The sequence below is a fragment of the Aotus nancymaae genome, unplaced genomic scaffold, assembly GCF_030222135.1.
Source record: "Aotus nancymaae isolate 86718 unplaced genomic scaffold, 86718_ANA_hifiasm-v0.15.2.pri h1tg000067l, whole genome shotgun sequence".
NCBI lineage: Eukaryota > Metazoa > Chordata > Mammalia > Primates > Aotidae > Aotus > Aotus nancymaae.
This window is the reverse complement of record NW_026988482.1, coordinates 2,053,388-2,081,034: the sequence shown is the minus strand read 5'-3', so window position 1 is coordinate 2,081,034 and position 27,647 is coordinate 2,053,388. Positions and strand designations below refer to the sequence as shown.

The window sequence follows — 27,647 nt, the reverse complement described above, 5'->3', positions numbered from 1 at the left end:
CCCCCAGCTCTGTCGTATTGTCCGATTGTTTCGGTGTGTATCATGCACCTTTATTGTTTTACTGAGATTCCATCATGGTAGTATGATAAACACCCCCCAGCTCTGTCGTATTGTCAGATTTTTGCTGTGTCTATCATGCATCTTGACTGTTTTACTGAGATTCCATCATGGTAGTATGATAAACACCCCCCAGCTTTGTCCTATTTTCAGATTTTTTCTGTGTCTATCATGCACCTTCATTGTTTTCCTGAGATTCCATCATGGTAGTATGATAAACACCCCCCAGCTCTGTCGTATTGTCAGAATGTTTCTGTGTCTGTCATGCACCTTTCCTTTTTTACTGAGTTTCCGTCATGGTAGTATGATAAACACCCCCCAGCTCTGTCGTATTTTCAGATTGTTTTTGTGCTTATCATGCACCTTGGTTATTTTACTGAGATTCCATCATGGTAGTATGATAAACACCCCTCAGCTCTGTCGTATTGTCAGATTTTTTCTGTGTTTATCATGCACATTGATTGTTTTACTGAGATTCCATAATGATAGTATGATAAACACCCCCAGATCTGTCGTATTTTCAGATTGTTTCTGTGTCTATCATGCACCTTGATTGTTTTACTGAGATTCCGTCATGATAGTATGATAAACACTCCCCAGCTCTGTCGCATTTTCAGATTCTTTCTGTGTCTATCATGCACCTTGACTGTTTTACTGAGATTCCATCATGGTATTATGATAAACACCCCCCAGCTCTGTCGTATTGTCAGATTTTTGCTGTGTCTATCATGCATCTTGACTGTTTTACTGAGATTCCATCATGGTAGTATGATAAACACCCCCCAGCTCTGTCGTATTGTCAGATTGTTTCTGTGTCTATCATGCACCTTGACTGTTTTACTGAGATTCCATCATGGTATTATGATAAACACCCCCCAGCTCTGACGTGTTTTCAGATTGTTTCTGTGTCTATCATGCACCTTGACGGTTTTACTGAGATTCCATCATGGTAGTATGATAAACACGCCCCAGCTCTGTCGTATTTTCAGATTGTTTCTGTGTCTATCATGCACCTTGAGTGTTTTACAGAGATTCCATCATGGTAGTATGATAAACACCCCCAGCTGTGTCGTATTGTCAGATTGTTTCTGTGTCTATCATGCACCTTGATTGTCTTACTGAGATTCCATCATGGTAGTATGATAAACACCCCCCAGCTCTGTCATATTTTCAGATTGTCTCTGTGTCTATCATACATCGTGATGGTTTTACTGTGATTCCATCATGGTAGTATGATAAACACCCCCCAGCTCTGTCGTATTGTCAGATTGTTTCCGTGTCTATCATGCACCTTGATTGTTTTACTGAGATTCCATCATGATAGTATGATAAACACCCCCAGCTCTGTCGTATTGTCAGATTGTTTCTGTGTCTCTCATGCACCTTGAGTATTTTACTGAGATTCCATCATGGTTGTATGATAAATACCGCCCGGCTCTGTCGTATTTTCAGATTGTTTCTGTGTCTATCATGCACCTTGACTGTTTTACTGAGATTCTATCATGGTAGTATGATAAACACCCCCCAGCTCTCTCGTATTGTCAGATTGTTTCTGTGTCTATCATGCACCTTGACTGTTTTACTGGGATTCCATCATGGTATTATAATAAACACCACCCAACTCTGTCGTGTTTTCAGATTATTTCTGTGCCTATCATGCACCTTGACTCTTTTACTGAGATTCCATCATGGTAGTATGATAAACACCCCCCAGCGCTGTCGTATTTTCAGATTGTTTCTGTGTCTATCATGCACCTTGACTGTTTTACTGAGATTCCATCATGGTAGTATGATAAACACACCCCAGCTCTGTTGTATTGTCAGATTGTTTCTGTGTCTATCATGCACCTTGATTGTTTTACTGAGATTCCGTCATGATAGTATGATAAACACCCCCCAGCTCTGTCGCCTTTTCAGATTGTTTCTCTGTCTATCATGCAGCTTGACTGTTTTACTGAGATTCCATCATGGTATTATGATAAACACCCCCCAGCTCTGTCGTATTGTCAGATTGTTTCTGTGTCTATCATGCACCTTGACAGTTTTACTGAGATTCCATCATGGTAGTATGATAAACACCCCCCAGCTCTGTCGTATTTTCAGATTGTTACTTTGTCTATCATGCACCTTGATTGTTTTACTGTGATTCCATCATGATAGTATGATAAAAACCCCCCAGCTCTGTCGTATTTTCAGACTGTTTCTGTGTCTATCATGCACCTTGACTGTTTTACTGAGATTCCATAATGTTAGTATGATAAACACCCCCAGCTCTGTCGTAGTGTCAGATTTTTTCTGTGTCTATCATGCACCTTGATTGTTTGTCTGAGATTCCATCATGGTAGTATGATAAACACCCCCCACCTCTGTTGTATTGTAAGATTGTTTCTGTGTCTATCATGCACCTTGAGTATTTTGCTGAGATTCCATCATGGTAGTATGATAAACACCCCCCAGCTCTGTCGTATTATCAGATGGTTTCTGTGTCTATCAAGCACCTTGACTGCTTTACTGAGATTCCATCATGGTAGTATGATAAACACCCCCCAGCTCTGTCGTATTGTCAGGTTGTTTCTGTGTCTATCATGCACCTTGACTGTTTTACTGAGATTCCATCATGGTAGTATGATAAACACCCCCCAGCTCTGTCGTACTTTCAGATTGTTTCTGTGTGTATCATGCACGTTGATTGTTTTACTGAGATTCCATCATGGTAGTATGATAAACACCCCCCAGCTCTGTCGTATTGTCCGATTGTTTCGGTGTGTATCATGCACCTTTATTGTTTTACTGAGATTCCATCATGGTAGTATGATAAACACCCCCCATCTCTGTCGTATTGTCAGATTGTTTCTGTGTCTATCATGCATCTTGACTGTTTTACTGAGATTCCATCATGGTAGTATGATAAACACCCCCCAGCTTTGTCCTATTTTCAGATTTTTTCTGTGTCTATCATGCACCTTGATTGTTTTACTGAGATTCCATCATGGTAGTATGATAAACACCTCCAGCTCTGTCGTATTGTCAGAATGTTTCTGTGTCTATCATGCACCTTGACTATTTTACTGAGTTTCCATCTTGATAGTATGATAAACACCCCCCAGCTCTGTCGTATTTTCAGATTGTTTCTGTGTCTATCATGCACCTTGACTGTTTTACTGAGATTCCATCATGGTAGTATGATAAACACCCCCCAGCTCTGTCGTATTGTCAGATTGTTTCTGTGTCTATCACGCACCTTGACTGTTTTACTGAGATTCCATCATGGCAGTATGATAAACACCCCCCAGCTCTGTCGTATTTTCAGTTTGTTTCTGTGTCTATCATGCACCTTGATGGTTTTACTGAGATTCCATCATGGTAGTATGATAAACACCCGCCAGCTCTGTCGTATTGTCAGAATGTTTCTGTGTCTATCATGCACCTTGACTGTTTTACTGAGTTTCCGTCATGGTAGTATGATAAACACCCCACAGCTCTGTCGTATTTTCAGATTATTTCTGTGCCTATCATGCACCTTGATTGTTTTACTGAGATTCCATCATGGTACTATGATAAACAACCCCCAGCTCTGTCGTATTCTCAGATTGTTTCTGTGTCTATCATGCAACTTGACTGTTTTACTGAGATTCCATCATGGTATTATTATAAACGCCCCCCAGCTCTGTCGTGTTTTCAGATTGTTGCTGTGTCTATCATGCACCTTGACTGTTTTACTGAGATTCCATCATGGTAGTATGATAAACACCCCCCAGCTCTGTCGTATTTTCAGATTGTTTCTGTGTCTACCATGCACCTTGATTGTTTTACTGAGATTCCATCATGGTAGTATGATAAACACCCCCCAGCTCTGTCGTATTGTCAGAATATTTCTGTGTCTATCATGCACCTTGACTATTTTACTGAGTTTCCATCATGATAGTATGATAATCACCCCCCAGCTCTGTCGTATTGTCAGATTGTTTCTGTGTCTATCATGCACCTTGACAGTTTTACTGAGATTCCATCATGGTAGTATGATAAAAACCCCCCAGCTCTGTCGTATTTTCAGATTGTTTCTGTGTCTATCATGCACCTTGACTCTTTTACTGAGATTCCATCATGATAGTATGATTAACACCCCCCAGCTCTGTCGTATTGTCAGATTGTTTCTGTGTCTATCATGCACCTTGACTGTTTTACTGAGGTTCCATCATGGTATTATGATAAACACCCCCCAGCTCTGTCGTGTTTTCAGATTGTTTCTGTGTCTATCATGCACCTTGATGGTTTTACTGAGATTCCATCATGGTAGTATGATAAACACCCCCCAGCTCTGTCGGATTTTCAGATTGTTTCTCTGTCTATCATGCACCTTGACTGCTTTACTGAGATTCCATCATGGTAGTATGATAAAAACCCCCCAGCTCTGTCGTATTGTCAGATTGTTTCTGTGTCTATCATGCACCTTGATTGTCTTACTGAGATTCCATCATGGTAGTATGATAAACACCCCCCAGCTCTGTTGTATTGTCAGATTGTTTCTGTGTCTATCATGCACCTTTATTGTTTTACTGAGATTCCATCATGGTAGTATGATAAACACCCCCCAGCTCTGTCGTGTTGTCAGATTGTTTCTGTGTCTATCATGCACCTTGATTGTCTTACTGAGATTCCATCATGGTAGGATGATAAACACCCCCCAGCTCTGTTGTATTGTCAGATTGTTTCTGTGTCTATCATGCACCTTCATTGTTTTACTGAGATTCCATCATGATAGTATGATAAACACCCCCAACTCTGTCGTATTTTCAGATTGTTTCTGTGTCTATCATGCACCTTGACTGTTTTACTGAGATTCCATCATGGTATTATGATAAACACACCCCAGCTCTGTCGTATTATCAGATTGTTTCTGTGTCTACCAAGAACCTTGACTGTTTTACTGAGATTCCATCATGGTAATATGTTAAACACCCCCAGCTCTGTCGTATTGTCAGATTGTTTCTGTGTCTATCATGCACCTTGACTGTTTTACTGAGATTCCATCATGGTAGTATGATAAACACCCCCCAGCTCTGTCGTATTGTCAGATTGTTTCTGTGTCTATCATGCACCTTGATTGTTTTACTGAGATTTCATCATAATACTAGAATAAACACCCCCCAGCTCTGTCGTATTTTCAGATTGTTTCTGTGTCTATCATACACCTTGACTGTTTTACTGAGATTCTATCATGGTAGTATGATAAACACCCCCCAGCTCTGTTGTATTGTCAGATTGTTTCTGTGTCTATCATGCACCTTGATTGTTTTACTGAGATTACATCATGATAGTATGATAAACACCCCCCAGCTCTGTCGCATTTTCAGATTGTTTCTGTGTCTATCATGCACCTTGACTGTTTTACTGAGATTCCATCATGTTATTATGATAAACACCCCCCAGCTCTGTCGTATTGTCAGATTGTTTCTGTGTCTATCATGCACCTTGATTGTTTTACTGAGATTCCATCATGGTAGTATGATAAACACCCCCCAGCTCTGTCGTATTGTCAGATTGTTTCTTTGTCTATCATGCACCTTGATTGTTTTTCTGTGATTCCATCATGATAGTATGATAAACACCCCCCAGCTCTGTCGTATTTTCAGACTGTTTCTGCGTCTATCATGCACCTTGACTGTTTTACTGAGATTCCATCATGGTATTATGATAAACAACCCCCAGCTCTGTCGTATTGTCAGATTGTTTCTGTGTCTATCATGCACCTTGACAGTTTTACTGAGATTCCATCATGGTAGTATGATTAACACCCCCCAGCTCTGACGTATTGTCAGATTGTTTCTGTGTCTATCATGCACCTTGAGTTTTTTCCTGAGATTCCATCATGGTAGTATAATAAACACCCCCCAGCTCTGTCGTATTGTCAGATTTTTGCTGTGTCTATCATGCATCTTGACTGTTTTACTGAGATTCCAACATGGTAGTATGATAAACACCCCCCAGCTCTGTCATATTTTCAGATTGTTTCTGTGTGTATCATTCACGTTGATTGTTTAACTAAGATTCCATCATGGTAGTATGATAAACACCCTCCAGCTCTGTCGTATTTTCAGATTGTTTCTGTGTGTATCATGCACCTTGATTGTTTTACTGAGATTCCATCATGGTAGTATGATAAACCCCCCCCAGCTCTGTCGTATTGTCAGATTGTTTCTGTGTGTATCATGCACCTTGATTGTTTTACTGAGATTCCATCATGATAGTATGATAAACACCCCCAGCTCTGTCGTATTGTCAGACTGTTTCTGTGTCTATCATGCTCCTTGATTCTTTTACTGAGATTCCATCATGGTACTATGATAAACACCCCCCAGCTCTGTCGTGTTTTCAGATTGTTTCTGTGTCTATCATGCACCTTGACTGTTTTACTGTGATTCCATCATGGTAGTATGATAAACACCCCCCAGCTCTGTCGTATTGTCAGATTGTTTCTATGTCTATCATGCACCTTGATTGTCTTACTGAGATTCCATCATGATAGTATGATAAACACTCCCCAGCTCTGTCATATTTTCACATTGTTTCTGTGTCTATCATACACCTTGATTTTTTTACTGAGATTCCATCATGGTAGTATGATAAACACCCCCCAGCTCTGTCGTATTGTCAGATTGTTTTCGTGTCTATCATGCACCTTGATTGTTTTACAGAGATTCCATCATGATAGTATGATAAACACCCCCAGCTCTGTCGTATTGTCAGATTGTTTCTGTGTCTATCATGCACCTTGAGTATTTTACTGAGATTCCATCATGTTACTATGATAAACACCCCCCAGCTCTGTCGTATTGTCAGATTGTTTCTGTGTCTAACATGCACCTTGACTGTTTTACTGAGATTCCATCAAGGTAGTATGATAAACACCCCCAGCTCTGTGGTATTGTGAGATTGTTTCTGTGTCTATCATGCACCTTGACTGTTTTACTGAGATTCCATCATGGTAGTATGATAAACACCCCCTAGCTCTGTCGTATTGACAGATTGTTTCTGTGTCTATCATGCACCTTGATTGTTTTACTGAGATTTCATCATAATAGTATTATAAATACCCCCCAGCTCTGTCGTATTTTCAGATTGTTTCTGTGTCTATCATGCACCTTGACTGTTTTACTGAGATTCCATCATGGTAATATGATAAACGCCCCCCATCTCTGTCGTTTTGTCAGATTGTTTCTGTGTCTATCATGCACCTTGACTGTTTTACTGAGATTCCATCATGGTAGTATTATAAACACCCCCCAGTTCTGTCGTATTTTCAGATTTTTTCTGTGTCTATCATGCACCTTGACTGTTTTACTGAGATTCCATCATGGTAGTATGATAAACGCCCCCCATCTCTGTCGTATTATCAGATTGTTTCTGTGTCTATCATGCTCCTTGATTTTTTTCCTGAGATTCCATCATGATAGTATGATAAACACTCCCCAGCTCTGTCGTATTTTCAGATTGTTTCTGTGTCTATCATGCACCTTGACTGTTTTACTGAGATTCCATCATGGTAGTATGATAAACACCCCCCAGCTCTGTTGTATTGTCAGACTGTTACTGTGTCTATCATGCACCTTGATTGTTTTACTGAGATTCCATCATGATAGTATGATAAACACCCCCCAGCTCTGTCGCATTTTCAGACTGTTTCTGTGTCTATCATGCACCTTGACTGTTTTACTGAGATTCCATCATGGTATTATGATAAACACCCCCCAGCTCTGTAGTATTGTCAGATTGTTTCTGTGTCTATCATGCACCTTGACAGTTTTACTGAGATTCCATCATGGTAATATGATAAACACCCCCCAGCTCTGTCGTATTGTCAGATTGTTTCTGTGTCTATCATGCACCTTGATTGTTTTACTGTGATTCCATCATGATAGTATGATAAAAACCCCCCAGCTCTGTTGTATTTTCAGACTGTTTCTGTGTCTATCATGCACCTTGACTGTTTTACTGAGATTCCATCATGTTAGTATGATAAACACCCCCCAGCTCTGTCGTATTGTCAGATTGTTTCTGTGTCTTTCATGCACCTTGATTGTTTTACTGTGATTCCATCATGATAGTATGATAAAAACCCCCCAGCTCTGTCGTATTTTCAGACTGTTTCTGTGTCTATCATGCACCTTGACTGTTTTACTGAGATTCCATCATGTTAGTGTGATAAACACCCCCCAGCTCTGTCGTATTGTCAGATTGTTTCTGTGTCTATCATGCACCTTGATTGTTTTTCTGAGATTCCATCATGGTAGTATGATAAACACCCCCCACCTCTGTCGTATTGTCAGATTGTTTCTGTGTCTATCATGCACCTTGAGTATTTTGCTGAGATTCCATCATGGTAGTATGATAAACACTCCCCAGCTCTCTCGTATTATCAGATTGTTTCTGTGTCTATCAAGCACCTTGACTGCTTTACTGAGATTCCATCATGGTAGTATGATAAACACGCCCCAGCTCTGTCGTATTGTCAGACTGTTTCTGTGTCTATCATGCACCTTGATTGTTTTACTCAGATTCCATCATGATAGTATGATAAACACCCCCAAGCTCTGTCGTATTGTCAGATTGTTTCTGTGTCTTTCATGCACCTTGATTGTTTTACTGAGATTTCATCATAATACTATGATAAACACCCCCCAGCTCTGTCGTATTTTCAGATTGTTTCTGTGTCTATCATGCACCTTGACTGTTTTACTGAGATTCCATCATGGTAGTATGATAAACACCCCCCAGCTCTGTTGTATTTTCAGATTGTTTCTGTGTCTATCATGCACCTTGATTGTTTTACTGAGTTTCCATCATGATAGTATGATAAACACCCCCCAGCTCTGTCGCATTTTCAGATTGTTTCTGTGTCTATCATGCACCTTGACTGTTTTACTGAGATTCCATCATGGTATTATGATAAACACCCCCCAGCTCTGTCGTATTGTCAGATTGTTTCTGTGTCTATCATGCACCTTGACAGTTTTACTGAGATTCCATCACGGTAGTATGATAAACATCCCCCAGCTCTGTCGTATTGTCAGATTGTTTCTTTGTCTATCATGCACCTTGATTGTTTTACTGTGATTCCATCATGATAGTATGATAAACACCCCCCAGCTCTGTCGTATTTTCAGACTGTTTCTGTGTCTATCATGCACCTTGACTGTTTTACTGAGATTCCATCATGTTAGTATGATAAACACCCCCCAGCTCTGTCGTAGTGTCAGATTTTTTCTGGGTCTATCATGCACCTTGATTGTTTGTCTGAGATTCCATCATGGTAGTATGATAAACAGCCCCCAGGTCTGTCGTATTGTCACATTGTTTCTGTGTCTATCATGCACCTTGAGTTTTTTCCTGAGATTCCATCATGGTAGTATAATAAACACCCCCCAGCTCTGTCGTATTGTCAGATTGTTGCTGAGTCTTTCATGCATCTTGACTGTTTTACTGAGATTCCATCATGGTAGTATGATAATCACCCCCCAGCTCTGTGGTATTTTCAGATTGTTTCTGTGTGTATCATTCACGTTGATTGTTTAACTAAGATTCCATCATGGTAGTATGATAAACACCCCCCAGCTCTGTCGTATTTTCAGATTGTTTCTCTGTGTATCATGCACCTTGATTGTTTTGCTGAGATTCCATCATGGTAGTATGATAAACACCCCCCAGCTCTGTCGTATTGTCAGGTTGTTTCTGTGTCTATCATGCACCTTGACTGTTTTACTGAGATCCCATCATGGTAGTATAATAAACACCCCCCAGCTCTGTCGTATTTTCAGATTGTTTCTGTGTGTATCATGTACGTTGATTGTTTTACTGAGATTCCATCATGGTAGTATGATAAACACCCCCCAGCTCTGTCGTATTGTCCGATTGTTTCGGTGTGTATCATGCACCTTTATTGTTTTACTGAGATTCCATCATGGTAGTATGATAAACACCCCCCAGCTCTGTCGTATTGTCAGATTTTTGCTGTGTCTATCATGCATCTTGACTGTTTTACTGAGATTCCATCATGGTAGTATGATAAACACCCCCCAGCTTTGTCCTATTTTCAGATTTTTTCTGTGTCTGTCATGCACCTTCATTGTTTTCCTGAGATTCCATCATGGTAGTATGATAAACACCCCCCAGCTCTGTCGTATTGTCAGAATGTTTCTGTGTCTGTCATGCACCTTGACTGTTTTACTGAGTTTCCGTCATGGTAGTATGATAAACACTCCCCAGCTCTGTCGTATTTTCAGAGTGTTTTTGTGCTTAACATGCACCTTGGTTATTTTACTGAGGTTCCATCATGGTAGTATGATAAACACCCCCCAGCTCTGTCGTATTGTCAGATTTTTTCTGTGTTTATCATGCACATTGATTGTTTTACTGAGATTCCATAATGATAGTATGATAAACAGCCCCAGATCTGTCATATTTTCAGATTGTTTCTGTGTCTATCATGCACCTTGACTGTTTTAGTGAGATTCCATCATGGTAATACGATAAACACCCCCCAGCTCTGTCGTATTTTCAGATTCTTTCTGTGTCTATCGTGCACCTTGACTGTTTTACTGAGATTCCATCATGATAGTATGATAAACACCCCCGAGCTCTGTCGTTTTTTCAGATTGTTTCTGTGTCTATCATGCACCTTGATGTTTTTACTGAGGTTTCATCTTGGTAGTATGATAAAGGCCCCCCAGCTCTGTTGTATTGTCAGATTGTTTCTGTGTCTATCATGCACCTTGATTATTTTACTGAGATTCCATCATGGTAGTATGATAAACACCCCCCAGCTCTGTCGTACTCTCAGATTGTTTCTGTGTCTATCATGCACCTTGATTGTTTTACTGAGATTCCATCATGAGAGTATGATAAACACCCCCCAGCTCTGTCGTATTTTCAGATTTTTTCTGTGTCTATCATGCACCTTGACTGTTTTATTGAGATTCCATCATGGTAGTATGATAAACACCCCCCAGCTCTGTCGTATTTTCAGATTGTTTCTGTGTCTATCATGCACCTTGACTGTTTTACTGAGATTCCATCATGGTAGTATGATAAACACCCCCCAGCTCTGTCGTATTGTCAGATTGTTTCTGTGTCTATCATGCACCTTGATTGTCTTACTGAGATTCCATCATGGTAGTATGATAAACACCCCCCAGCTCTGTCATATTATCAGATTGTTTCTGTGTCTATCATGCACCTTGATAGTTTTACTGAGATTCCATCATGGTAGTATGATAAACACCCCCCAGTTCTGTCGTATTGTCAGATTGTTTCCGTGTCTATCATGCATCTTGATTCTTTTACTGAGATTCCATCTTGATAGTTTGATAAACACCCCCCAGCTCTGTCGTATTGTCAGATTGTTTCTGTGTCTATCATGCACGTTGACTGTTTTACTGAGATTCCATCATGGTAGTATGATAAACACCCCCCGCTCTGTCGTATTGTCAGATTGTTTCTGTGTCTATCATGCACCTTGACTGTTTTACTGAGATTCCATCATGATAGTATGATAAACAGCACCCAGCTCTGTCGTATTGTCAGATTGTTTCTGTGTCTATCATGCACCTTGACTGTTTTACTGAGATTCCATCATGGTAGTATGATAAACACCCCCCAGCTGTGCCGTATTGTCAGATTGTTTCTGTGTCTATCATGCACGTTGATTGTTTTACTGAGATTTCATCATAATAGTATGATAAACACCCCCCAGCTCTGTCGTATTTTCAGATTGTTTCTGTGTCTATCATGCGCCTTGACTGTTTTTCTGAGATTCCATCATGGTAGTATGATAAACACCCCCCAGCTCTGTCGTATTGTCAGATTGTTTCTGTGTCTATCATGCACCTTGATTGTTTTACTGAGATTCCATCATGATAGTATGATAAACACCCCCAGCTCTGTCCCATTTTCAGATTGTTTCTGTGTCTATCATGCACTTTGACTGTTTTACTGAGATTCCATCATGGTATTATGATAAACACCCCCCAGCTCTGCCGTATTGTCAGATTGTTTCTGTGTCTATCATGCACCTTGACTGTTTTGCTGAGATTCCATCATGGTAGTATGTTACACACCCCCCAGCTCTGTCGCATTTTCAGACTGTTTCTGTGTCTATCATGCACCTTGACTGTTTTACTGAGATTCCATCATGGTATTATGATAAACACCCCCCAGCTCTGTAGTATTGTCAGATTGTTTCTGTGTCTATCATGCACCTTGACAGTTTTACTGAGATTCCATCATGGTAATATGATAAACACCCCCCAGCTCTGTCGTATTGTCAGATTGTTTCTGTGTCTATCATGCACCTTGATTGTTTTACTGTGATTCCATCATGATAGTATGATAAAAACCCCCCAGCTCTGTTGTATTTTCAGACTGTTTCTGTGTCTATCATGCACCTTGACTGTTTTACTGAGATTCCATCATGGTAGTATGATAAACACCCCCCACCTCTGTCGTATTGTCAGATTGTTTCTGTGTCTATCATGCACCTTGAGTATTTTGCTGAGATTCCATCATGGTAGTATGATAAACACTCCCCAGCTCTCTCGTATTATCAGATTGTTTCTGTGTCTATCAAGCACCTTGACTGCTTTACTGAGATTCCATCATGGTAGTATGATAAACACGCCCCAGCTCTGTCGTATTGTCAGACTGTTTCTGTGTCTATCATGCACCTTGATTGTTTTACTCAGATTCCATCATGATAGTATGATAAACACCCCCAAGCTCTGTCGTATTGTCAGATTGTTTCTGTGTCTTTCATGCACCTTGATTGTTTTACTGAGATTTCATCATAATACTATGATAAACACCCCCCAGCTCTGTCGTATTTTCAGATTGTTTCTGTGTCTATCATGCACCTTGACTGTTTTACTGAGATTCCATCATGGTAGTATGATAAACACCCCCCAGCTCTGTTGTATTTTCAGATTGTTTCTGTGTCTATCATGCACCTTGATTGTTTTACTGAGTTTCCATCATGATAGTATGATAAACACCCCCCAGCTCTGTCGCATTTTCAGATTGTTTCTGTGTCTATCATGCACCTTGACTGTTTTACTGAGATTCCATCATGGTATTATGATAAACACCCCCCAGCTCTGTCGTATTGTCAGATTGTTTCTGTGTCTATCATGCACCTTGACAGTTTTACTGAGATTCCATCACGGTAGTATGATAAACATCCCCCAGCTCTGTCGTATTGTCAGATTGTTTCTTTGTCTATCATGCACCTTGATTGTTTTACTGTGATTCCATCATGATAGTATGATAAACACCCCCCAGCTCTGTCGTATTTTCAGACTGTTTCTGTGTCTATCATGCACCTTGACTGTTTTACTGAGATTCCATCATGTTAGTATGATAAACACCCCCCAGCTCTGTCGTAGTGTCAGATTTTTTCTGGGTCTATCATGCACCTTGATTGTTTGTCTGAGATTCCATCATGGTAGTATGATAAACAGCCCCCAGGTCTGTCGTATTGTCACATTGTTTCTGTGTCTATCATGCACCTTGAGTTTTTTCCTGAGATTCCATCATGGTAGTATAATAAACACCCCCCAGCTCTGTCGTATTGTCAGATTGTTGCTGAGTCTTTCATGCATCTTGACTGTTTTACTGAGATTCCATCATGGTAGTATGATAATCACCCCCCAGCTCTGTGGTATTTTCAGATTGTTTCTGTGTGTATCATTCACGTTGATTGTTTAACTAAGATTCCATCATGGTAGTATGATAAACACCCCCCAGCTCTGTCGTATTTTCAGATTGTTTCTCTGTGTATCATGCACCTTGATTGTTTTGCTGAGATTCCATCATGGTAGTATGATAAACACCCCCCAGCTCTGTCGTATTGTCAGGTTGTTTCTGTGTCTATCATGCACCTTGACTGTTTTACTGAGATCCCATCATGGTAGTATAATAAACACCCCCCAGCTCTGTCGTATTTTCAGATTGTTTCTGTGTGTATCATGTACGTTGATTGTTTTACTGAGATTCCATCATGGTAGTATGATAAACACCCCCCAGCTCTGTCGTATTGTCCGATTGTTTCGGTGTGTATCATGCACCTTTATTGTTTTACTGAGATTCCATCATGGTAGTATGATAAACACCCCCCAGCTCTGTCGTATTGTCAGATTTTTGCTGTGTCTATCATGCATCTTGACTGTTTTACTGAGATTCCATCATGGTAGTATGATAAACACCCCCCAGCTTTGTCCTATTTTCAGATTTTTTCTGTGTCTGTCATGCACCTTCATTGTTTTCCTGAGATTCCATCATGGTAGTATGATAAACACCCCCCAGCTCTGTCGTATTGTCAGAATGTTTCTGTGTCTGTCATGCACCTTGACTGTTTTACTGAGTTTCCGTCATGGTAGTATGATAAACACTCCCCAGCTCTGTCGTATTTTCAGAGTGTTTTTGTGCTTAACATGCACCTTGGTTATTTTACTGAGGTTCCATCATGGTAGTATGATAAACACCCCCCAGCTCTGTCGTATTGTCAGATTTTTTCTGTGTTTATCATGCACATTGATTGTTTTACTGAGATTCCATAATGATAGTATGATAAACACCCCCAGATCTGTCATATTTTCAGATTGTTTCTGTGTCTATCATGCACCTTGACTGTTTTAGTGAGATTCCATCATGGTAATACGATAAACACCCCCCAGCTCTGTCGTATTTTCAGATTCTTTCTGTGTCTATCGTGCACCTTGACTGTTTTACTGAGATTCCATCATGATAGTATGATAAACACCCCCGAGCTCTGTCGTTTTTTCAGATTGTTTCTGTGTCTATCATGCACCTTGATGTTTTTACTGAGGTTCCATCATGGTAGTATGATAAAGGCCCCCCAGCTCTGTTGTATTGTCAGATTGTTTCTGTGTCTATCATGCACCTTGATTATTTTACTGAGATTCCATCATGGTAGTATGATAAACACCCCCCAGCTCTGTCGTACTCTCAGATTGTTTCTGTGTCTATCATGCACCTTGATTGTTTTACTGAGATTCCATCATGAGAGTATGATAAACACCCCCCAGCTCTGTCGTATTTTCAGATTTTTTCTGTGTCTATCATGCACCTTGACTGTTTTATTGAGATTCCATCATGGTAGTATGATAAACACCCCCCAGCTCTGTCGTATTTTCAGATTGTTTCTGTGTCTATCATGCACCTTGACTGTTTTACTGAGATTCCATCATGGTAGTATGATAAACACCCCCCAGCTCTGTCGTATTGTCAGATTGTTTCTGTGTCTATCATGCACCTTGATTGTCTTACTGAGATTCCATCATGGTAGTATGATAAACACCCCCCAGCTCTGTCATATTATCAGATTGTTTCTGTGTCTATCATGCACCTTGATAGTTTTACTGAGATTCCATCATGGTAGTATGATAAACACCCCCCAGTTCTGTCGTATTGTCAGATTGTTTCCGTGTCTATCATGCATCTTGATTCTTTTACTGAGATTCCATCTTGATAGTTTGATAAACACCCCCCAGCTCTGTCGTATTGTCAGATTGTTTCTGTGTCTATCATGCACGTTGACTGTTTTACTGAGATTCCATCATGGTAGTATGATAAACACCCCCCGCTCTGTCGTATTGTCAGATTGTTTCTGTGTCTATCATGCACCTTGACTGTTTTACTGAGATTCCATCATGATAGTATGATAAACACCCCCCAGCTGTGCCGTATTGTCAGATTGTTTCTGTGTCTATCATGCACCTTGACTGTTTTACTGAGATTCCATCATGGTAGTATGATAAACACCCCCCAGCTGTGCCGTATTGTCAGATTGTTTCTGTGTCTATCATGCACGTTGATTGTTTTACTGAGATTTCATCATAATAGTATGATAAACACCCCCCAGCTCTGTCGTATTTTCAGATTGTTTCTGTGTCTATCATGCGCCTTGACTGTTTTTCTGAGATTCCATCATGGTAGTATGATAAACACCCCCCAGCTCTGTCGTATTGTCAGATTGTTTCTGTGTCTATCATGCACCTTGATTGTTTTACTGAGATTCCATCATGATAGTATGATAAACACCCCCAGCTCTGTCCCATTTTCAGATTGTTTCTGTGTCTATCATGCACTTTGACTGTTTTACTGAGATTCCATCATGGTATTATGATAAACACCCCCCAGCTCTGCCGTATTGTCAGATTGTTTCTGTGTCTATCATGCACCTTGACTGTTGTACTGAGATTTCATCATGGTAGTATGATAAACACCCCCCAGCTCTGTCATGTTGTCAGATTGTTTCTGTGTCTATCATGCACCTTGATTGTTTTACTGTGATTCCATCATGATAGTATGATAAACACCCCCCAGATCTGTCGTATTTTCAGATTGTTTCTGTGTCTATGATGCACCTTGACTGTTTTACTGAGATTCTATCATGTTAGTATGATAAACACCCCCCAGCTCTGTCGTATTGTCAGATTGTTTCTGTGTCTGTCATGCACCTTGATTGTTTGAGATTCCATCATGGTAGTATGATAAACACCCCCGAGCTCTGTCGTATTTTCAGATTGTTTCTGTGTCTATCATGCACCTTGACTGTTTTCCTGAGATTCCATCATGGTAGTATAATAAACACCCCCCAGCTCTGTCGTATTGTCAGATTGTTTCTGTGTCTATCATGCATCTTGACTGTTTTACTGAGATTCCATCATGGTAATATGATAAACACCCCCCAGCTCTGTCGTATTTTCAGATTGTTTCTGTGTCTATCATGCACCTTGATTGTTTTACTGAGTTTCCATCATGGTAGTATGATAAACACGCCCCATCTGTGTCGTATTGTCAGAATGTTTCTGTGTCTGTCATGCACCTTGACTGTTTTACTGAGTTTCCATCATGGTAGTATGATAAACACCCCCCAGCTCTGTCGTATTTTCAGATTGTTTCTGTGTCTATCATGCACCTTGATTGTTTTACTGAGATTCCATCATGGTAGTATGATAAACACCCCCCAGGTCTGTCGTATTGTCAGAATGTTTCTGTGTCTATCATGCACCTTGACTATTTTACTGAGTTTCCGTCATGATAGTATGATAAACACCCCCCAGCTCTGTCGTATTCTCAGATTGTTTCTGTGTCTATCATGCACCTTGACTTTTTTACTGAGTTTCCATCATGGTAGTATGATAAACACCCCCCAGCTCTGTCGTATTTTCAGATTGTTTCTGTGTCTATCATGCACCTTGATTGTTTTACTGAGATTCCATCATGGTAGCATGATAAACACCCCCCAGCTCTGTCGTATTGTCAGATTGTTTCTGTGTCTATCATGCACCTTGACTGTTTTACTGAGATTCCATCATGGTAGTATGATAAACACCCCCCAGCTCTGTCGTATTTTCAGATTGTTTCTGTGTCTATCATGCACCTTGATTGTTTTACTGAGATTCCATCATGGTAGTATGATAAACACCCCCCAGGTCTGTCGTATTGTCAGAATGTTTCTGTGTCTATCATGCACCTTGACTATTTTACTGAGTTTCCGTCATGATAGTATGATAAACACCCCCCAGCTCTGTCGTATTCTCAGATTGTTTCTGTGTCTATCATGCACCTTGACTTTTTTACTGAGTTTCCATCATGGTAGTATGATAAACACCCCCCAGCTCTGTCGTATTTTCAGATTGTTTCTGTGTCTATCATGCACCTTGATTGTTTTACTGAGATTCCATCATGGTAGCATGATAAACACCCCCCAGCTCTGTCGTATTGTCAGATTGTTTCTGTGTTTATCATGCACATTGACTGTTTTACTGAGATTCCATAATGAGAGTATGATAAACACCCCCCAGCTCTGTCGTATTTTCAGATTGTTTCTGTGTCTATCATGCACCTTGACTGTTTTACTGAGATTCCATCATGCTAGTATGATAAACACCCCCCAGCTCTGTCGTATTGTCAGATTGTTTCTGTGTCTATCATGCACCTTGACTGTTTTACTGAGATTCCATCATGGTAGTATGATAAACACCCCCCAGCTCTGTTGTATTGTCAGATTGTTTCTGTGTCTATCATGCACCTTGACTCTTTTACTGAGATTCCATTATGGTAGTATGACAAACGCGCTCCAGCTGTGTCATATTTTAAGCTTGTTTCTGTGTCTATCATGCACCTTGACTGTTTTACTGAGATTCCATCATGGTAGTATGATAAACACCCCCCAGCTCTGTCGTCTTGTCAGATTGTTTCCGTGTCTATCATGCACCTTGACTGTTTTACTGAGATTCCATCATGGTAGTATGATAAACACCCCATAGCTCTGTCGTATTGTCAGAATGTATCTGTGTTTATCATGCACCTTGACTATTTTACTGAGTTTCCATCATGATAGTATGATAAACACCCCCCAGCTCTGTCGTATTTTCAGATTGTTTCTGTGTCTATCATGCACCTTGATTGTCTTACTGAGATTCCATCAAGGTAGTATGATAAACACCCCCCAGCTCTGTCGTATTGTCAGATTGTTTCTGTGTCTATCATACATCTTGATTTTTTTACTGAGATTCCATCATGGTAGTATGATAAAGACCCCCCAGCTCTGTTGTACTGTCAGATTGTTTCTGTGTCTATCATGCACCTTGACTGTTTTACTGAGATTCCATCATGGTAGTATGATAAACACCCCCCAGCTCTGTCGTCTTGTCAGATTGTTTCCGTGTCTATCATGCACCTTGACTGTTTTACTGAGATTCCATCATGGTAGTATGATAAACACCCCATAGCTCTGTCGTATTGTCAGATTGTTTCTGTGTGTATCATGCACCTTGACTGTTTTACTGAGATTCCATCATGACAGTATGATAAACACCCCCCAGCTCTGTCGTATTTTCAGATTGTTTCTGTGTCTATCATGCACCTTGATTGTCTTACTGAGATTCCATCAAGGTAGTATGATAAACACCCCCCAGCTCTGTCGTATTGTCAGATTGTTTCTGTGTCTATCGTACATCTTGATTTTTTTACTGAGATTCCATCATGGTAGTATGATAAAGACCCCCCAGCTCTGTTGTACTGTCAGATTGTTTCTGTGTCTATCATGCACCTTGACTGTTTTACAGAGATTCCATCATGGTAGTATGATAAACACCCCCCAGCTCTGTCGTATTTTCAGATTGTTTCTGTGTCTATCATGCACCTTGACTGTTTTACTGAGATTCCATCATCGTAGTATGATAAACACCCCCCAGCTCTGTCATATTTTCAGATCGTTTCTGTGTCTATCATGCATCTCGATTGTTGAGATATAGTTTATTTTTGTTCCTGTTATAGTGAAAAGAATTTTGTCCTGAATTACTGAAAGACTAAAGTGACTTTATTACATGGCAATGCCCAGTCCAAACTCATAAGCATTCACTTTGTTTTTACACTTATAGAAATGCTTTTGTTTGTTTCTTTGTAATAACTATTTTTTTTTTTTTTTTAAAAACAAACTGTAAAAGGATTTTCACATTCAACAATTGGAACAGAGAATGTCACGGTTAAAGGGAGAAGTTAATTCAGAAGAAAAACAAGCCCTTGAAGCAAAAATTGTTGAACTTAAGAAGTCTTTGGAAGAGAAAATATCTACATGTGGCCTTTTGGAAACACAGATCAAGAAGCTTCATGTAACTTAGCCAAAATACATTTTATATTTCAAATATCCTAGTCTTTCTGTTTCAAGTCAACATGTTCCTAAGACTACTTTGGATAGGGTGTTTGGTAGTCTACACATGTACATAACTAATGTATGAACAGTGTTCTTATTTCTGTACTATAAGTGTGTAACGTTGCCATTGGTAATGCATTTAGTACCTCCTAAATATTGTATGACATGCCTCTAGTATTTAATTTCATATAATCCTTACAGCTGTTCTGTGAGGAAGATACCATTATCTGTTTTGTAGATTAAGTAATTTGTCCAGGTTACGCAGCTAGTACATGGAGAGCTACGATTTGACACCTGCTGCATTTGACTTCTAAATACTCTTCAAGAGTACACTGTTCAGAACATTGATGAGTTCTAGTTTTCTATTTTATATGTGCCGTGACAACTTGATCGCCCTTTGTCTTTCTTATGCCATCTACAGAGAAGCTGCTCTTTTATGAGTCAGCAGTTATTACTCAAATCTTTACTTATTTATAATATTTGAAATGATTCGATTCTGTTAATAAGGCAAGAATGTCTTCATCTTTAGGCATTTTATTATGTTTATTGTAATATAAAACCTATGTTAAAGTTTGACTAGAGAGTAAAAGTGAGAGAGTGAGCGTGGACTTGAATGGGGTGAGAAGTTGACAGGGTCTAAATGTTACTTACCACTGGAAAGGCTATTGATGAGTGTCCTCTGGTGGTTATGAAAAGAATTGCCCTAAATTCCTTGAGGGCTGCAAAAGGTGGAGAGGTATTACTTAATTTTTTTCCTCTTATTTTAAGAAGACAGAATTTTGGTTTGGAGTACTTTGTCATCTGATGAAATATTCTTAAATTGTTACCCTTGTTTAGTGGAAAAAGAACACTTGTTTTTGGATCAGAATGAGTTTTAAATTTCAAGGCTATACCACTACTGCTATTTTAACTTTTCTGAGCTCTAGTTTACTCATCTATTAAATGAGGGAAAAATTAATATTATTTTAGGACATTTGGGAGAACTAGAATTTGTATCTTAGCACAATACGTTAGTAGGTACTCAATATGTGGTATTGTTTTGATTATTTAGAATACGAGAATATTAATGCTATAGAATGTATAGCAGGATGAGATAATAAAACAGGATTATTATAAATATCTCAGTATATAATTTAATGTAGGATATATATAATATAGTATTTAATATTTTTGTTAATATTTAAAACATATATACCTTTTTTCTTTTTGCAGAATGATCTTTTTTTTATCAAGAAGTCAAACAGTAAAAGCAGTGATGAAAAACAGTCCCTTATGACCAAAATAAATGAACTAAACCTGTTCATCGACAGATCAGAGAAAGAACTTGACAAAGCCAAAGCTTTTAAGCAGGTGCAGTAAAATCGTATGCATCTATAGTATTGAAAACCATGTTTCCATGTTAACTGTAGACAAATTCAGCTAATTATGAAAAAGTGACTGTAATCACTATTCCCAATATACCCAGTGTTAAAGTCTGTTATTTCCTTCCAGTCTTTTAAAGAAATTTGGCTTTTTATGGTATATTAAAAAAATTTCTACATACCATATGTTTCTTAAAACATTATTCTTTGAAAAGTAGTTTTGAAAGCTTTCTGTAAGTGCATTGAATGAAGTTACCATAATTTATTTAAACGTCCACTATTTTTTAGGATTTGGTTTCTCTCCAATGCTTGGCTATTGTAAATAGTACTACATGTACAATGCAGTCATTCAATTAGTTGTTCATTGTACAGTTATTCAATTAGTTCCTTTGGATAAATTCCTACCTACATAATTACAGTTCAAAAAGAAATGAATATTTTTAATTTTTCAAACTGTTTTCAATCCCAATGACCTTCTAAAGCCTACCACTAATACTCCTGTAAGCATTCTATTTTATTCAGTACCACTGAGGCTGGATATCCTAATTTAGAAAATTGTTGGCAATTTGATAGTCAAATATGGTATCTCATTGTTTTAGTCTGCACTTTTAAAGTTGGCGGTTTAAAACTATTTTGTTTAATGATAAATTTTCAAACATTTATGCTTAAATAAAAATGTTTAAAACACTTTCTCTGTTAGGTCATGCTCCATGTTTTCTCTTTGGAGCTCTGGTTTGTATTCTTGGCCTGTTTTCCCCTGGGAGGTTTACATACATAAATTGCTTTACAAAAGATTTTCACATGTAAAAATATTATCTCTGTCATAAATATTGTAAATATTTTCCCCATTTACATTTTTATTTATTGTTTGTGACATAAAACTTCTTTAGCCATCAAATCTTTAGATTTCTTTTTTCTTTTTAATTTTTATGCTTAGAAACTTCTTGGTTATACCAAAAATCAGACCAGTGTTTATTATGTCTAGTAGTTACACTGGTCTCATCGCTTAAGATTTTTCATTCATCTTGAATATATTTTTGGTACATGTGAGATGTAAGTATCTAATCTCTCCAACTGAAAAGCTATGTTTATGAAATAATAAAATCTGATATTATGGAGCATTTGATTCTGGGCTTTGTATTCTGAAAACTGATAGATACGTGTATTCTTATGTCAGTATTCTACTCATGACTGAATTGTTTTAAGATAAAAATATATTTCCACATTATTTTTGTGAGATTCAGAGTATAAAAATGGCCATTCATAGGACTTTATGTTTTCCAGATAGTATAAGTTTAATTTCAGGAATAACTTCTTCCTTTTGTTTTTTATAATAGCAAAGCTTGACTTTAACATTGAATTATAAAAAAGATTTGAAATAACCATAAACCCTTTTCTTAAAAGAAAAAAATCTATGACTCTAAACAATTTAAATTCAGCCCTAGTTAACATCTTGGTCAATGGTTCAATTAGAAAAAGGTATATTTTCAAGTTTGACTTATGTAGTAATAAAAAGAAAAATATTTTGGTTTTGTGATGAAAAATAATTTCAATATTTGACCATTTTGTTACGTTGATAGGATTTGATGATAGAGGACAATCTTTTAAAACTTGAAGTTAAGCGTACTCGAGAAATGCTTCACAGTAAGGCAGAAGAAGTTCTGTCCCTGGAAAAAAGAAAACAGCAATTATACACAGCTATGGAAGAGCGAACCGAAGAAATTAAGGTTCATAAAACAATGCTTGCATCACAAATAAGATACGTTGATCAAGAACGGGGAAACATAAGGTAATTTTTAGTTTTAAAACACTGCTGAGGAACTTTGAGAAAAAGAAAAAGTGAGGGTGATGTTGGGAGAACTGGCTGTCCCTGACATCCTGGACGTGCATCTTTTTCTTATTCGTTTGAAATGGCTTTATAAGACATAGGGCGTGTTATAGCCATAAATCTAGGCTCTTCCTTTCGTTAATTCTTCATTCTTTGGATTGTCCCTTTTACATTAAGATCACTAATCTACTTGGAATTGCTTCTCAGGTATGGTTTTTGTTAAAGTCCAATAACATGTCTTTTATAAAGTAGATATTCATTAGCTGCATCTATTGAAGTGATTTATCATAGAAATTTTGCACATCTTTATGCGCAAAGATTATTTCTGGCTACAAGTTTTCTTTTAATGTTACTGTCAATTTCATTTTTGGTTTGTTGCCGGTATGTAGAAATACAGTTAATTTCTGTATGTTCAGCAACCTTGCTTAACAATCTTGTTCCAACAATCAATAGGTTCTAATTCTATATACTGTATTTCATTTATATTGTTTTCAAACGATAAGTTTTATTTCTTGCTTTCCAATCTTTATAGCTTTTCTTTTTCCCAGCTCAGTACTGAAGAGCAGTGTTGACTCCAGGTATCTCTGTCTTGTTTGCTCATCTCAAAGGGAGAGCTTTCACTGTTTTTTCATTAAGTGTAAGGTTTACTGTAGTTCATTTCTGTTTTTTAAAGATACCTTTTACCATATTAAGTGAGCTCCCATCTATTTTTATTATTTACTAAGAGGTTATTTTAATTTGTTTTATCAAGAATGGATGTTACTTTTATTATATGCTTTCTCAGGATTCATTGACAAGATGTAGCTTCTTCAATCTGTTAATGTGTTTAACATACAGATCAGTTTTTCAAAGTCAAACCAACCTTCCATTCTAGAATAAACCCAACTTGTCTGTTACATATTATCCTTTGCACACACCTAGATTTTGTTAGGGAATGTCTTAATACAACTTTCGCATCTACGTTCATATGTACAAACCCGCAATTCTCCTTGCTCTGCTGTCCTTGTCAGGTTATCACGCTGTTAAGGTTATGTCTGCTTTCATAAAATGACTTGTATTTCTTATTTTTCTCTACCCTGAATGTGCTTCTAAAAGAGTGAAATTATATCTTTTTTGTTTTTCAAAGACCTCACTGGAAAAAAAAGCCATTGTGAGCCTGAAGTTTTCTATAGGGAACATTTTCAACTACTGGTTGAAATGGTTGAATTGTCCTACTGGTTACAGGACAATGCAGATTTTGTATTTCTTATGGATTCCGTTTTGGTAAACTATATTTTTCTCTAGGAAAAATTTTCTGTATCCAAATTTCAAATTTATTGCCATAAAGTTGTTTATAATATGATTTTATTATTTAATAGTTGTAGTATTTTTAGAGATGACTCCTTTTATATTCCTGACATTGGTTATTTCTTTATCCACTCGTTGGTTGATTGGCATTTAGGCTGGTTCCAGTCATTGTTATAAGTCAACTCTACCACTGTAGACTTTTAGGGTGGGGTAAATCTCACCACAAGTTAATCCGTTTTAACATTATTTGGAAAGGATCTGCTCTTATCGGTATCTTCTGTTGTCCATTCATTATTTCATTAGTTTCTGATCTTGCCTTTCCTATTTTTCCTTCTTTTAAATGGGGGTTTAAATGTTCTTTTCCTAAATTCTTCAGATGCTTATAGCTTATTAATTTTCAGCTTTGAAGTCTGAAGAAATACCTTTAAGTATTAGATGCATCCCACAAAAAGTTAATATTGCCATTATTTTCTTTTTTGCCTTTCCTCTTTCAATTGTCATAGACTTTTACTTTTTAAACTTTATTGAGGTATATTTGAGATACATAAGTTGCACATATTTAAAGTATACATTCGATAGGTTTTGACATGTATAATATGCCAGAGAAACCATCACCACCATCAAGACAGTGTTTCCATCACCTCCACAAGTCTCCTTGTAACCTGCTGTAATTCCTCCTTTCGGTCCCTCCCAATGTTTCTCTCTCCAGACAACTGATCTGTTTTTTATCCATATAGTTCAGATTGCATTTTCAAGAGTTTCATGTAAATGGAATCCAACAGTAGGTCCGTCTTTTGTCTGGCTTTTTTCATTGAGCATTCATCCATGTTGCGTATGTCAGTATACATTCCTTTTTATCAGGGGTTGACACACTGTTTCTCTAAGAGCTAGAAAAGTAACTTATAGTTCCTTGCAGGCCATACGGTCTTTGTTTTATTAGTTTTGTTTGTTTTCTTTTTTTGAACTTCAGTTCTATGTTTTATTAGTTTTTTTCTAAAAATTTATTTCAGTAGTTTTTGGGAAACAGGTGGTTTTTAGCTACATGGGTAAGTTCTTTAGTAGTAATTTCGGATATTTTGGTGTACCTGAACCCAAGCAGTGTACAGTGTACTCAAGACTTAGTCCTTTATCCCTCAGGCCCCTCTCACACCCCCCGATGAGTCCCCAAAGTCCATTATACCATTTTTTATGCTCTTCCATCCTCGTAGCTTAGCTCCCACTTATAAGCAAGAACATAACAGTATCTGGTTTTCCATTCCTGAGGTACTTAGAATAATGTTGCCCAACTCCATCATCCAAGTTGCTGCAAATGCCACGCTTTTCTTCCTTTTGTGGCTGAGTAGCATTCCATGGTGTGTATATACCACATTTTCTTTAGCCACTCGTTGGTTGATTGGCATTTAGGCTGGTTCCAGTCACTGTTTCAATAACTCAACTCTACCACTGTAGACTGAAAGCCACCACAGACAATATGTCAAAAAATGAGCGTGGCTATTTTCCAATAAAACTTTATGAATATTGAAATTTGAAATTTTCATGAAACATAATTCTTTTATTTTTCTAACCACTTACAAATTTAAAAGTCATTCTTTGCTTGTGGGTTACACAAAAACAGGTGGCAGGCAGGATGGTTTGCTGACCCTGGCTTTCTCTTGGTAAATAGCAGTATTCCACTGCACGTGTTTGCTCCGATCTGTTTATCCATTTACCTGCTGATGGACATTTGAGTTGTTCCCAGTTCTTAGCTATTATAAACAAAGGTGCTGTGAACATATGTGTTCCTGGTATGGACATATGCTGTCTTTTCTCTTACTTAGGAGTAAAATTGCTGGATCATGTAGTAGGTACATATTTAACCTTTCAGGAAACATTAAGCAATTGCCATGTATTCATTATTTCTGTCTTTCCTGCTTTTCATTGGTTTTACTGAATTTTATTTTGCTTTTTCTTTATTTGGAAGGTATACATTCTAATTTTAATTATTTTGCTGGTTGTTCTTAGATTTAAAAGAAACCTTATTTCTCAATGAATATTGAAAATTATTTTGTAAGACTTTCTCTTCCTAAAAAATAAGACTTTTAGCATCTTTCACCTCTTCTTTTCCTCTTCCCATCATTCACATATTGCTGAAACAGTGATTATAGTTTCTTGTTATTGTTTTTAATATTATGTCTGTACTTTTTAAATAACTCCTTAATGTGCACTAAGCTGTACAGCCAAATGCCAGCAATAATTTAAAACTACCTATGTTTTGTTTCTTAATTTTTTTTCATGTATCCCTTGTTATCATTCTATTTTCTCGTGTTTCATTTTTTGGAGTATGATTTTGAATTTGTTTTTTCAAACTGATGTCTTCTGAAATTTTGCAATCCTTGCATGTTTAATATATATTTATTCTCCCTTAAACTTGAATTAGAGAACATTGTGAAACATTGTTTCATATTCTGCTAGATTACAGTGTTGTTTATGAGAAATCTGATTATAGATAAATTGATTTTGTAGGGAAACTGGGTTTTGTTTTCTTTCTGGAAGTTTTGCGATACTCTCTTCATCCTTGGTGTTTCATAATTTTCTTGTCTGTGTCCGGGTGTTTTGCCATTTTTAAGTTTCTCTTTCTTGACCCTTCCTGGGTAAACTCTTTTAGTTATTTAAAACATTTTTTTGTCTTAGGATCAGGGGTATGCATGGAGGTTTGTTATACAGGTAAACTTGTGTCATGGGGTTTGTTATACAGATTATTTCATCATCCAGGTATATTTTTTCTGTTCCTCTTCCTCCCTTCACCCTCCACCCACCAATAGGCCCAATGTCTGTTGTTTGCCTCTTTTTGTCCGTGAGTTATCATTTAGGTCCCACTTATAAGTGAGAACATGCAGTGTTTGGTTTTCTGTTCCTGCATTAATTTGCTAAGGATAATGGCCTCCAGCTCCATCCATGTTCCCGTGCAAGACAAGATCTTACTCTTTTTTTTATGGCTGCATTGTATTCCATGGTGTATATATGCCACATTTTTATAATCTGTCACTGATGGGTATTTGGGTTGATTCCATCTTTACTACTGTGAAGAGTGCTATGATGAACATTCATGCACGTGTGTCTTTATGATAGAGTGACTTACATTCCTTTGGGTATATACCCAGTAATGGGATTCCTGGTTTGAATGATACTTCTGCTTTTAAGTTTTTTGAGGAATCATCAAATAGCTTTCCAAATGGCTAAACTAATTTACACTCCCACCAACAGTGTATAAGCATTCCTTTTTCTCTGTGACCTCACCAGCATGTTATTTTTTTTGACTTTTTAATGGTAGCCATTCTGACTAGCGTAAGACGGTATCTCATTGTGGTTTTGATTTGCATTTTTCTAATCATCAATAATGTGG

At 38.0% G+C, this 27,647-nt stretch overlaps 1 protein-coding gene across 1 annotated transcript in view; it reads left to right on the top strand.

Annotated features, from left to right (window-relative positions):
- CCDC39 (coiled-coil domain 39 molecular ruler complex subunit) overlaps nt 1–27,647 on the top strand; it is a 171,050-nt gene that overhangs the window by 111,822 nt on the left and 31,581 nt on the right. Inside the window, exons 11-13 of the mRNA XM_064366843.1 lie at nt 19,584–19,748; nt 21,002–21,139; nt 22,731–22,939. Of these exons, the coding sequence (XP_064222913.1) occupies nt 19,584–19,748; nt 21,002–21,139; nt 22,731–22,939 (512 nt within the window). The remainder of the gene's footprint in view (nt 1–19,583; nt 19,749–21,001; nt 21,140–22,730; nt 22,940–27,647) is intronic.